Here is a 12,500-nt window from a genome sequence, read left to right as displayed (position 1 = left end):
CAGAAACCAGTCTGTGTCTCATAGGAGGGCTGTGGGCAGTTCAGGAACCAGTCTGTGATGCTGCGGCCATCTTGGATCCTAACACAATATAAACAATGGGAGGAGGGTGGGGAAGAGAAATGCCCTTATTGTTGTGGGGGTTCTGGACAACCGTGGGTCCGACCGATTCGACACCGGGCACTGCCCTCCCTGTGGGGGTGTGGAACGACACCGGGCACTGCCCTCCCTGTGGGGGTGTGGAACGACACCGGGCACTGCCCTCCCTGTGGGGGTGTGGAACGACACCGGGCACTGCCCTCCCTGTGGGGGGTGTGGAACGACACCGGGCACTGCCCTCCCTGTGGGGGTGTGGAACGACACCGGGCACTGCCCTCCCTGTGGGGGGTGTGGAACGACACCGGGCACTGCCCTCCCTGTGGGGGGTGTGGAACGACACCGGGCACTGCCCTCCCTTGGGGGGGTGTGGAACGACACCGGGCACTGCCTTTCCTGTGGGGGTGTGGAACGACACAAGGATTGACAAAGTGAAGTGCTGAGACTTTATTCAGGAGATTGAGCAGAGTAACAACATACAGAGAGTGAGGAACAGGAACAGGCCTCCTTGCCTGTTCCAGCAGCCCCTCCGGGCGCAAGCCTCCTCAACCCCATTCTCAGACAGTCTTGTCTTAACAGAGATGCAAATACTAACTGTCCATATACGGATCTGCGCTAAACATAAGGGCGACACACAAATAAGTATACCTTTGCTGACGGCGTGGGGGAGGAGTCAAGTCAGCTGTTAGATTGACAGCCGCATGAATTAGACTGAGCACATTGGTGAGCAAAGAGACTTAATGGAAGGAAGATAAATACACAATAATGCATAATTATATTTGGCACTGTATAGTTGGCATTCTAAAATTCCCATTACAGGGGTGTGGAACGACACCGGGCACTGCAGGTGGTGTGGTGTGGTGGTGTGGTGGTGTGGAACGACACCGGGCACTGCAGGCGGTGTGGTGTGGTGGTGTGGAACGACACCGGGCACTGCAGGCGGTGTGGTGTGGTGGTGTGGAACGACACCGGGCACTGCAGGCGGTGTGGTGTGGTGGTGTGGAACGACACCGGGCACTGCAGGCGGTGTGGTGTGGTGGTGTGGAACGACACCGGGCACTGCAGGCGGTGTGGTGTGGTGGTGTGGAACGACACCGGGCACTGCAGGCGGTGTGGTGTGGAATGCGTGTGTTTGAATTTGAAGTCGGTGGAGTGACCGGTTCTGGAGCTACGTGGATTACAGACGTACAGACGTAGGTACACACATCGACACATGTAGAGCCTTGGTGTGTGTGTGATGAAAAGAGACGATCCGACGCTAAAAAGGTAAAAAAATTAATAGACAATCTCACGGTTCCTTTCTGATCCAAATGATCTTGTAATTTACCTTTTATTACATAAACTAACATTTACACATAATTATATAAAACACTATACATCAACTAACATTCATAAAACATGACGCAACTGTACACAACTACGAACAATGCAAAGTGCGTATCCTTCTATTTACCAAACTAGTTCACAGCTGCAAACAAGCATTAGAAAAACAGCAATAGCAATAACAATAATAATTACAATAATAATGATGATATTGATAATTGCATAATTCAACACTTTGAAAATAAGACATGCCATGGACACATTATTCTAGCATCATTACTATCTTTTTTTCCGTTAGCATGCTAATGCTACTAATCTATTATAATTGCATTACATTGTTTTTACATCGTTAGCATGTTAATGCTACTAATCTATTATAATTACATTACATTGTTTTTACATCGTTAGCATGTTAAAGGTAGAGTAAGTGATTTCACTTAATTCAAATATCACTTATTATTTTGTTTTGTTGTGATAATCCTCTCTACTATAGAGTGTGCTGACCATATAAGGAGTTCCTCCCTGTCCCCAGTTAACCCCTGAGGGTCAAAAAACCGTAGGTTTCGTTTTTGACTCTCTATCCTGATTGGACGAAGGCTTAGGTCCCACAGCCAAAAACGAAACCTAAGGTTTTTTAAGTGAAATCACTTACCCTACCTTTAATGCTACTAATCTATTATACTTACATTACATTGTTTTTACATCGTTAGCATGTTGATGCTACTAATCTATTATAATTACATTACATTGTTTTTACATCGTTAGCATGTTGATGCTACTAATCTATTATAATTACATTACATTGACGTTTCACTGTTACTTCCAGTTGTACAATATATCCCACACATTAATATTCACCCCTCTCCCACATTAATATTCGCCCCCGCACATTAATATTCACTATAAATACAGCTTATTCAGAGCACTACTTCATTTGATACACACATAATAATAATAATAATAACAACAACATTGTTAAAAATATATCACATTCAGTTTTAGACAAACCAATGTTGTGAATTTAAAGGGATATTCCACTTTCAAAAAAACTTTTGGTAATTTCATCGTCTACTCACTACACTACTACTGTGTTATGACAATTTTTTTATTCTTATGTAAACACCCCAGACAGTTTAAATCAAAAACTGTCTGGGGTGTTCACATGATAATTAAAAACTGTCTGGGGTGTTCACATGAGAATTAAAAACTCTGAGTGAGTTGACGATATAATTCCTTTTTTTCCCTTTTTTAAGTGAAATATCCCTTTATGTTATGTTGCAGAGAAATAAATGAAGTGCAAATAACTGTCTCTCAGTTTGTTATATATATATATATATATATATATATATATATATATAATATATATATAGTGTTATAGTAGTGAGTGGTAGAAAAGTACTTACATAGGCCTACTCAAAGTAAAAGTAGCATTACTGCCGTGTAGAAATACTCCGTTTCAAGTTAAAAGTCTGGGATTCAACAGTACTGTTTACAGTACTGTTTACAGTACTGTTTACAGCACTGATTCAACAGTACTGGCATCAAAACGCACTAAAAGTAGCAACAGTAGAACAACGTACTCATTAGGCAGAACGTCTGTTTGGGTCAAAGGAACGTTCTGGTTCTCCACGTGGTGGTCCAATCCTTACAGTTAATGAAATAAACCTTTTAGCTCTACTGTAAGGAATCAGATATTCCCTTACGGGGTCTGTATCTCTGAGGCTTGTACTGTATAGTACACTTAGTACACTTTACGATGACGGTGTTACGACGGTCCTGGTGGGCTCAATGTGCACCAAACTGTAGATCCTTGAAGTAAAAAAAAAGTTTTGAGTGTCACAGTTTCGGTGGTGTGTGTGTGTGTGTGTGTGCAGCGGCCCCTAGTGGTCAGACTCCGCCCCCCCGGCGGCGGCGGTGGCGGCGTCGGCCAATCGGAACGTGACGTGCAGGCCGTCGACCGGGTGCACGATGGGAACGGTCTGCATGGCGGGGAAGTCGCGGGAGGCCAGGGACCAGCAGGTGGTGCTGCTGAGCAGCTCCACCGCCAGCGTCTTCAGGATGACGCGCGCCAGCTCCCGCCCCACGCAGCTCCGCACGCCCCCGCCAAACGGCACGTAGCTGAAACGACCTCCTCCGTTCCCGACCCCGCCCCCGCTCGGATCGCCCTCCCCGCCAGAGGGGGCGCCAGAGGACGAGGACGAGGAGGAGGCGGTGGAGAAGCGTTCGGGGTCGAAGGTCGAAGGGTTCTGGAAGATGGCGGCCGTCTCGTGCGTGTCTCTGATGCTGTACATGACGCTCCAACCCTTTGGGATCTGGCAACCCTACAGGACGGAGAGAAACCAGTTTACTTCACAGAGAAACCAGTTCACTGTACAGAGAAACCAGTTCACTGTACAGAGAAACCAGTTCACTGTACAGAGAAACCAGTTCACTGTACAGAGAAACCAGTTCACTGTACAGAGAAACCAGTTTACTGTACAGATAATCCAGTTCACTGTACAGAGAAACCAGTTCACTGTACAGAGAAACCAGTTCACTGTACAGAGAAACCAGTTCACTGTACAGAGAAACCAGTTCACTGTACAGAGAAACCAGTTTACTGTACAGATAATCCAGTTCACTGTACAGAGAAACCAGAGAAACCAGAGAAACCAGAGAAACCAGTTCACTGTACAGAGAAACCAGTTCACTGTACAGAGAAACCAGTTTACTGTACAGAGAAACCAGTTCACTGTACAGAGAAATCAGTTCACTGTACAGAGAAACCAGTTTACTGTAAGATAATCCAGTTCACTGTACAGAGAAACCAGTTCACTGTACAGAGAAACCAGTTTACTGTACAGAGAAACCAGTTCACTGTACAGAGATACCAGTTCACTGTACAGAGAAACCAGTTCACTGTACAGAGAAACCAGTTCACTGTACAGAGAAACCAGTTTACTGTACAGAGAAACCAGTTCACTGTAAGAGAAACCAGTTCACTGTACGGAGAAACCAGTTCACTGTACAGAGAAACCAGTTCACTGTACAGAGAAACCAGTTCACTGTACAGAGAAACCAGTTCACTGTGCAGAGAAACCAGTTCACTGTACAGAGAAACCAGTTCACTGTACAGAGAAACCAGTTCACTGTACAGAGAAACCAGTTCACTGTACAGAGAAACCAGTTCACTGTACAGAGAAACCAGTTTACTGTAAGATAATCCAGTTCACTGTACAGAGAAACCAGTTCACTGTACGGAGAAACCAGTTCACTGCACGGAGAAACCAGTTCACTGTACAGAGAAACCAGTTCACTGTACAGAGAAACCAGTTTACTGTACAGAGAAACCAGTTCACTGTACAGATAAACCAGTTCACTGTACAGAGAAACCAGTTCACTGTACAGAGAAACCAGTTCACTGTACAGAGAAACCAGTTCACTGTACAGAGAAGAAACCAGTTCACTGTACAGAGAAACCAGTTTACTGTGCAGAGAAACCAGTTCACTGTACAGAGAAACCAGTTCACTGTACAGAGAAACCAGTTTACTGTAAGAGAAACCAGTTCACTGTACAGAGAAACCAGTTCACTGTACAGAGAAACCAGTTCACTGTACAGAGAAACCAGTTGATGTTGGTGTTCTGTATAAAGTAACAGAACACCCCCCCCCCCCCCAGTATAAAGGGGTATAACTCACGTCCAGCTCAAAGGTCCTCAGCGCCGTGCGGTATCCCCCAGAGACGGGCGGCAGGAAGCGCAGCACCTCCTTCACCACGCAGTCCAGGTAGCGGAGCCGGCCCAGCCGCTCCAGACTGAGGGCGGGGACCAGGAACGCTGCCCCGCCCTCCTCCTCCTCCTCCTCGCCTCCATCGCATCGGGGACCGCCTTCTTCCGGCGGTCCGCCGCTGGCGTCCGTCCGGCCTCTCTCGGGGCGCCGCAGCCCCTCGGCCTCCAGCTCCAGGCGGGCCTTGCGGGCCACGGCCGGGTGGCGGAGCAGCTGGAGGACCAATGAGGTCGCGGCGCTGGCCGTGGTGGAGTGAGCGGCGAAGATCAGCTCCACCGCCGTCTCCTGAGAGAGAGAGAGAGAGAGAGAGAGAGAGATTAATGATTATTATTATTATTGCGAACGCAGTGAGCACTTACTATGAGACCTAGCAGATCATGTCTGTGTGTCCGTGTGTCTGTGTGTCACGCTTTTGTGCCCATATATGGAGCTGCTTTGGGGACTCCTTATATGGTTATGGCTGAGTCATGGTGCGTTCGCTTCCCACGTTTGCGCGTCCTACTTGTTATTGCGAACGCAGTAAGACGCCCTGAACAGACTGCTGGGCGAGCGCTGGCGCTTTGGCATCAACATATGGCATGAATTCTGTACTGGCCATATATGGAGCTTGTGACAGAGCAGCCCCATTGGAATGAGTTTGACGACAGCACACACACACACACACACACACACACACCGGTCCGTTCCGTGACACTGTGACCACGCACGTTTATGACCGTCTATATGTGATTGCCTCGCTGCAGTGGCTGGGGCTGTCACGTGTCAATTATATGAATGTGCTAAACGTTAACGTAGCCGATGTGGTACTGGTGGTGGTGGTGGTGGTGGGCTGGGTTACCTATCTCCTAAACCGTATAACGTAGCCGATGTGGTACTGAGGAAGCTCCATATATGGAGATCTAAGGGTGCAGGCAGCGGGGGCAGCTCCATATATGGAGATCTAAGGGTGGCAGCGAGAGCAGCTCCATATATGGAGATCTAAGGGTGGCAGCGAAGGCAGCTCCATATATGGAGATCTGAGGGTGGCAGCGGGAGCAGCTCCATATATGGAGATCTAAGGCTGGCAGCGGTGGCAGCTCCATATATGGAGATCTAAGGCTGGCAGCGGTGGCAGCTCCATATATGGAGATCTAAGGGTGGCAGCGGTGGCAGTGTCTTGATTGTATCATCCATTCACCCATACCTTCAGCTCCTGTGTGCTGAGGTGGTATCTCTACCTTCAGCTCCTGTGTGCTGAGGTGGTATCTCTACCTTCAGCTCCTGTGTGCTGAGGTGGTATCTCTACCTTCAGCTCCTGTGTGCTGAGGTGGTATCTCTACCTTCAGCTCCTGTGTGCTGAGATGGTATCCTACCTTCAGCTCCTGTGTGCTGAGGTGGTATCTCTACCTTCAGCTCCTGTGTGCTGAGGTGGTATCTCTACCTTCAGCTCCTGTGTGCTGAGGTGGTATCCTACCTTCAGCTCCTGTGTGCTGAGGTGGTATCCTACCTTCAGCTCCTGTGTGCTGAGGTGGTATCCATACCTTCAGCTCCTGTGTGCTGAGGTGGTATCCTACCTTCAGCTCCTGTGTGCTGAGGTGGTATCCTACCTTCAGCTCCTGTGTGCTGAGGTGGTATCCTACCTTCAGCTCCTGTGTGCTGAGGTGGTATCCTACCTTCAGCTCCTGTGTGCTGAGGTGGTATCCTACCTTCAGCTCCTGTGTGCTGAGGTGGTATCCTACCTTCAGCTCCTGTGTGCTGAGGTGGTATCCATGCTCCTTAGCGCTGCTCATCATGTAATCGAAGGCGTCGTAGTATTTCTCCTCCTCGCTGTGTTGCTGGCTCATCTTCTCTGCTATGATCTGCTCCATGTGAGCGTGCAGGATTTCACGAGCCTTAATGCCCTGGATTCAAAGAGAAAATACACAATATTTAGCCTCTGCTAATACAGTACAATACAGTACAATACAATACTGCTAATACTACAATACAGTACTAGTACAAAGTCTGATCGGACCCTACAAACAGATCAGCCAACACAGGGACGCTGGAAGTACCTTCACTAAAAACGCTCCACACGTCCCAAACTCTGGGACAACAACGCTCCACACGTCCCAAACTCTGGGACAACAGCGCTCCACACGTCCCAAACACCGGGACAACGCTCCACACGTCCCAAACACCGGGACAACGCTCCACACGTCCCAAACACCGGGACAACGCTCCACACGTCCCAAACACTGGGACAACGCTCCACACGTCCCAAACACCGGGACAACGCTCCACACGTCCCAAACTCTGGGACAACAACGCTCCACACGTCCCAAACTCTGGGACAACAGCGCTCCACATGTCCCAAACACCGGGACAACGCTCCACACGTCCCAAACTCTGGGACAACGCTCCACACGTCCCAAACTCTGGGACAGCGCTCCACACGTCCCAAACACCGGGACAACGCTCCACACGTCCCAAACACCGGGACAACGCTCCACACGTCCCAAACACCGGGACAACACTCCACACGTCCCAAACACCGGGACAACGCTCCACACGTCCCAAACTCTGGGACAACAATGCTCCACACGTCCCAAACACCGGGACAACGCTCCACACGTCCCAAACTCTGGGACAACAACGCTCCACACGTCCCAAACTCTGGGACAACGCTCCACACGTCCCAAACTCTGGGACAACGCTCCACACGTCCCAAACTCTGCTCCTTTCTGGCTCCAAAACTATATGGAATGAACTTCCCATTGCGGTCAGAACTACAGACTCACTCCCAATCTAAACTATATGGAATGAACTTCCCATTGCGGTCATCAGAACTACAGACTCACTCCCAATCTAAACTATATGGAATGAACTTCCCATTACGGTCAGAACTACAGACTCACTCCCAATCTAAACTATGGAATGAACTTCAGAACTACAGACTCACTCCCAATCTAAACTATATGGAATGAACTTCCCATTACGGTCAGAACTACAGACTCACTCCCAATCTAAACTATGGAATGAACTTCAGAACTACAGACTCACTCCCAATCTAAACTATATGGAATGAACTTCCCATCGCGGTCATCAGAACTACAGACTCACCTTGCGGAGGCCGCTGAAGGGCGCGTCGATGGGCAGGGAGAACAGGTTGTTCATCAGCTGCTGGAAGGTCCCGGCCAGGCCCGCCAGCCTCTCCTCGTCCAGACGGAGCCCCAGCAGGACTCGCACGGCCACGCGGAACGTCAGGGAGCGCGCCGCCGCGTACACCTCCACGGCCCCGCCGGGCTCCGAGCACCACTTCCTCACCTCCGAACGCACCACTTCCTGCACGCGAGGCAGGTAGGTCTCCAGCGCAGCGCGGCTGAACACCTTGGCGAGGATCTGGTGTGACACAGAACGTCCATATATGGGGACGGAGGTTAATACTGAACAGCTTGGCGAGGATCTGGTGTGACACACAACGTCCATATATGGGGACAGATGTTAATACTGAACACCTTGTAGAGGATCTGGTGTGACACAGAACGTCCATATATGGACAGATGTTAATATTGAACACCTTGGCGAGGATCTGGTGTGACACAGAACGTCCATATATGGACAGATGTTAATATTGAACACCTTGGCGAGGATCTGGTGTGACACACAACGTCCATATATGGACGGAGGTTAATACTGAACACCTTGGCGAGGATCTGGTGTGACACAGAACGTCCATATATGGACAGATGTTGATACTGAACACTTTGGCGAGGATCTGGTGTGACACAACGTCCATATATGGACGGAGGTTAATACTGAACACCTTGGCGAGGATCTGGTGTGACACAACGTCCATATATGGACAGATGTTAATACTGAACACCTTGGCGAGGATCTGGTGTGACACAGAACGTCCATATATGGACAGATGTTAACCCATTTTGACCTGAGATCAGATTCTAAAAACATCCTGACAGTTTTCTGAAAAAGCTATATGTTTCTATGTCAGTCGTTCTTCGATTTTTAAAAAATAGCAGACCTACAAGCTCGTAGCGCGCCACTCGGTGGCGCGCTATGAGCTTGTAGGTCTGCTTACCTTCACCAGAAAAACGACAAAAAAAGGGTTTTAACCTGCCGTTTGTTTCTACTTTCTAATTCTTTGTTTGGCCCGAAATATTGTGTGTGTTGTCATGATTCGTCACAACAAGAGTTGGCTTCGTTACGACGCTTAAAAGGTCTTTAAATAAATATAGCACGAAATGCCTATATGGGACAAATGCATTGCCATTCATTTCCTGGGCCACTCGTTGCTCTGAAAGGGGGAGAGACTGCGACGCTCTATAGGGCCCCAGGATGGTGTTAATGGTACCTTTCTCTTGGCTCTGTGGAGGGCCCCTGTAGAGTTGACCAGGGTGTTAATGGTACCTTTCTCTTGGCCCTGTGGGGGGCCCCTGTAGAGTTGACCAGGGTGTTAATGGTACCTTTCTCTTGGCTCTGTGGAGGGCCCCTGTAGAGTTGACCAGGGTGATAATGGTACCTTTCTCTTGGCCCTGTGGGGGGCCCCTGTAGAGTTGACCAGGGTGTTAATGGTACCTTTCTCTTGGCCCTGTGGAGGGCCCCTGTAGAGTTGACCAGGGTGTTAATGGTACCTTTCTCTTGGCTCTGTGGAGGGCCCCTGTAGAGTTGACCAGGGTGTTAATGGTACCTTTCTCTTGGCCCTGTGGAGGGCCCCTGTAGAGTTGACCAGGGTGTTAATGGTACCTTTCTCTTGGCCCTGTGGAGGGCCCCTGTAGAGTTGACCAGGGTGTTAATGGTACCTTTCTCTTGGCTCTGTGGAGGGCCCCTGTAGAGTTGACCAGGGTGTTAATGGTACCTTTCTCTTGGCCCTGTGGAGGGCCCCTGTAGAGTTGACCAGGGTGTTAATGGTACCTTTCTCTTGGCTCTGTGGAGGGCCCCTGTAGAGTTGACCAGGGTGTTAATGGTACCTTTCTCTTGGCTCTGTGGAGGGCCCCTGTAGAGTTGACCAGGGTGTTAATGGTACCTTTCTCTTGGCCCTGTGGAGGGCCCCTGTAGAGTTGACCAGGGTGTTTGGCCCCAGGATGGTCCTGGTGCTTTGGGGCCATTGCGTGGCCACCAGGCTGTGCTCCCCCAGCAGGATCTTCCTGATGTTGTCACTTCCTGTCACCCTGACGAGCGGCTTGCCCAGCAGGTGGGTCTTGAAGACGTTGCCGTGACGCGCCCGGCGACACGTGTGGAAGTTTGACCCCTGGAGGGGGGGGGGGGGGAGGGGGAGGGGGGAGGAGGGGGGGAGGGAGGGAGATAGACAGTTATTGTGAGGTGTATATTAGGCATTATACAACAGGTCGTTTCGAGGAAGCGATCTGATTGGTTGAAGCAGCCTTCTAGCCGTGGTTCAAACGAGCACCACTACCACACCTAATCAAAACAATTAATTCAACGGGCAAAGCTGCGTAAGCAGAGAATAATTCGTTACCGCAGGGAAATTTGACCCATCTCTGGGAGTCGTGCCGTCAAATTAGTTTATTTGACCCCCCCAATCCAACCCTTGATGCTGAGTGTCAAGCAGGGACTGACCCCCCCCCAATCCAACCCTTGATGCTGAGTGTCAAGCAGGGACTGACCCCCCCAATCCAACCCTTGATGCTGAGTGTCAAGCAGGGACTGACCCCCCCAATCCAACCCTTGATGCTGAGTGTCAAGCAGGGACTGACCCCCCCCCCCAATCCAACCCTTGATGCTGAGTGCCAAGCAGGGACTGACCCCCCAATCCAACCCTTAATGTGTGCCAAACCACGGCTAGAAGGCTGCTTTAACCAATCAGATCGCTTCCTCGAAACGACCTGAGAGGGAGAGAGAGAGAGATGTGAAGTCGTACCGTACTACAATATGATTAGTGCAGGTCAGTCAGACGCACACACACACACACACACACACACACACACACACACACACACACACACACACACACACACACACACACATACAACGTTTAGACAGAGGGTGAAACAACTGCTGAAATCAGGCTTAAACTGCATATTTAGTCAGCCCTGCTGTTTCAGCCCTGCTGCTTCGTCAGTGGTTCTATGTCAGTGGTTCTCACAGGGTTAAACCCTATGTTTCTATGTCAGTGGTTCTCACAGGGTTCAACATCATGTTTCTAAGTCAGTGGTTCTCACAGGGTTAAACCCTATGTTTCTATGTCAGTGGTTCTCACAGGGTTAAACCCTATGTTTCTATGTCAGTGGTTCTCACAGGGTTAAACCCTATGTTTCTATGTCAGTAGTTCTCACAGGGTTAAACCCTATGTTTCTATGTCAGTAGTTCTCACAGGGTTAAACCCTATGTTTCTATGTCAGTGGTTCTCACAGGGTTAAACCCTATGTTTCTATGTCAGTGGTTATCACAGGGTTAAACCTCATGTTTCTATGTCAGTGGTTCTCACAGGGTTAAACCTCATGTTTCTACGTCAGTGGTTCTCACAGGGTTAAACCTCATGTTTCTATGTCAGTGGTTCTCACAGGGTTAAACCCTATGTTTCTATGTCAGTGGTTATCACAGGGTTAAACCTCATGTTTCTATGTCAGTGGTTCTCACAGGGTTAAACCTCATGTTTCTACGTCAGTGGTTCTCACAGGGTTAAACCCTATGTTTCTATGTCAGTGGTTCTCACAGGGTTAAACCCTATGTTTCTATATTAGTGGTTCTCACAGGGTTAAACCCTATGTTTCTATATTAGTGGTTCTCACAGGGTTAAACCCTATGTTTCTATATCAGTGGTTCTCACAGGGTTAAACCCTATGTTTCTATGTCAGTGGTTCTCACAGGGTTAAACCCTATGTTTCTATGTCAGTGGTTCTCACAGGGTTAAACCCTATGTTTCTATGTCAGTGGTTCTCACAGGGTTAAACCCTATGTTTCTATATCAGTGGTTCTCACAGGGTTAAACCTCATGTTTCTATATCAGTGGTTCTCACAGGGTTAAACCTCATGTTTCTATATCAGTGGTTCTCACAGGGTTAAACCCTATGTTTCTATGTCAGTGGTTCTCACAGGGTTAAACCCTATGTTTCTATATCAGTGGTTCTCACAGGGTTAAACCCTATGTTTCTATATCAGTGGTTCTCACAGGGTTAAACCCTATGTTTCTATATCAGTGGTTCTCACAGGGTTAAACCCTATGTTTCTATATCAGTGGTTCTCACAGGGTTAAACCCTATGTTTCTATATCAGTGGTTCTCACAGGGTTAAACCCTATGTTTCTATATCAGTGGTTCTCACAGGGTTAAACCTCATGTTTCTACGTCAGTGGTTCTCAAACTTTTTCATGTCATGCACCC

General features: G+C 48.7%; 1 protein-coding gene across 1 annotated transcript in view; it reads right to left on the bottom strand.

Annotated features, from left to right (window-relative positions):
- Positions 1 to 3,296: 3,296 nt before the first annotated feature.
- The window catches only part of cyp26c1 (cytochrome P450, family 26, subfamily C, polypeptide 1), a gene marked incomplete at both ends in the record, with an annotated part of 10,678 nt that continues 1,474 nt past the window's right edge, over positions 3,297 to 12,500 (bottom strand). Inside the window, 5 exons of the mRNA XM_080782078.1 lie at positions 3,297 to 3,737; positions 5,095 to 5,466; positions 6,900 to 7,061; positions 8,263 to 8,541; positions 10,184 to 10,408. Coding sequence (XP_080638204.1) covers positions 3,297 to 3,737; positions 5,095 to 5,466; positions 6,900 to 7,061; positions 8,263 to 8,541; positions 10,184 to 10,408 — 1,479 coding nt within the window. The remainder of the gene's footprint in view (positions 3,738 to 5,094; positions 5,467 to 6,899; positions 7,062 to 8,262; positions 8,542 to 10,183; positions 10,409 to 12,500) is intronic.

The sequence above is a fragment of the Protomyctophum bolini genome (assembly GCF_963924005.1).
Source record: "Protomyctophum bolini genome assembly, chromosome: 14".
Lineage (NCBI taxonomy): Eukaryota > Metazoa > Chordata > Actinopteri > Myctophiformes > Myctophidae > Protomyctophum > Protomyctophum bolini.
The sequence above is the reverse complement of the archived record's forward strand: the minus strand, read 5'-3'. Positions and strand labels throughout refer to the sequence as shown.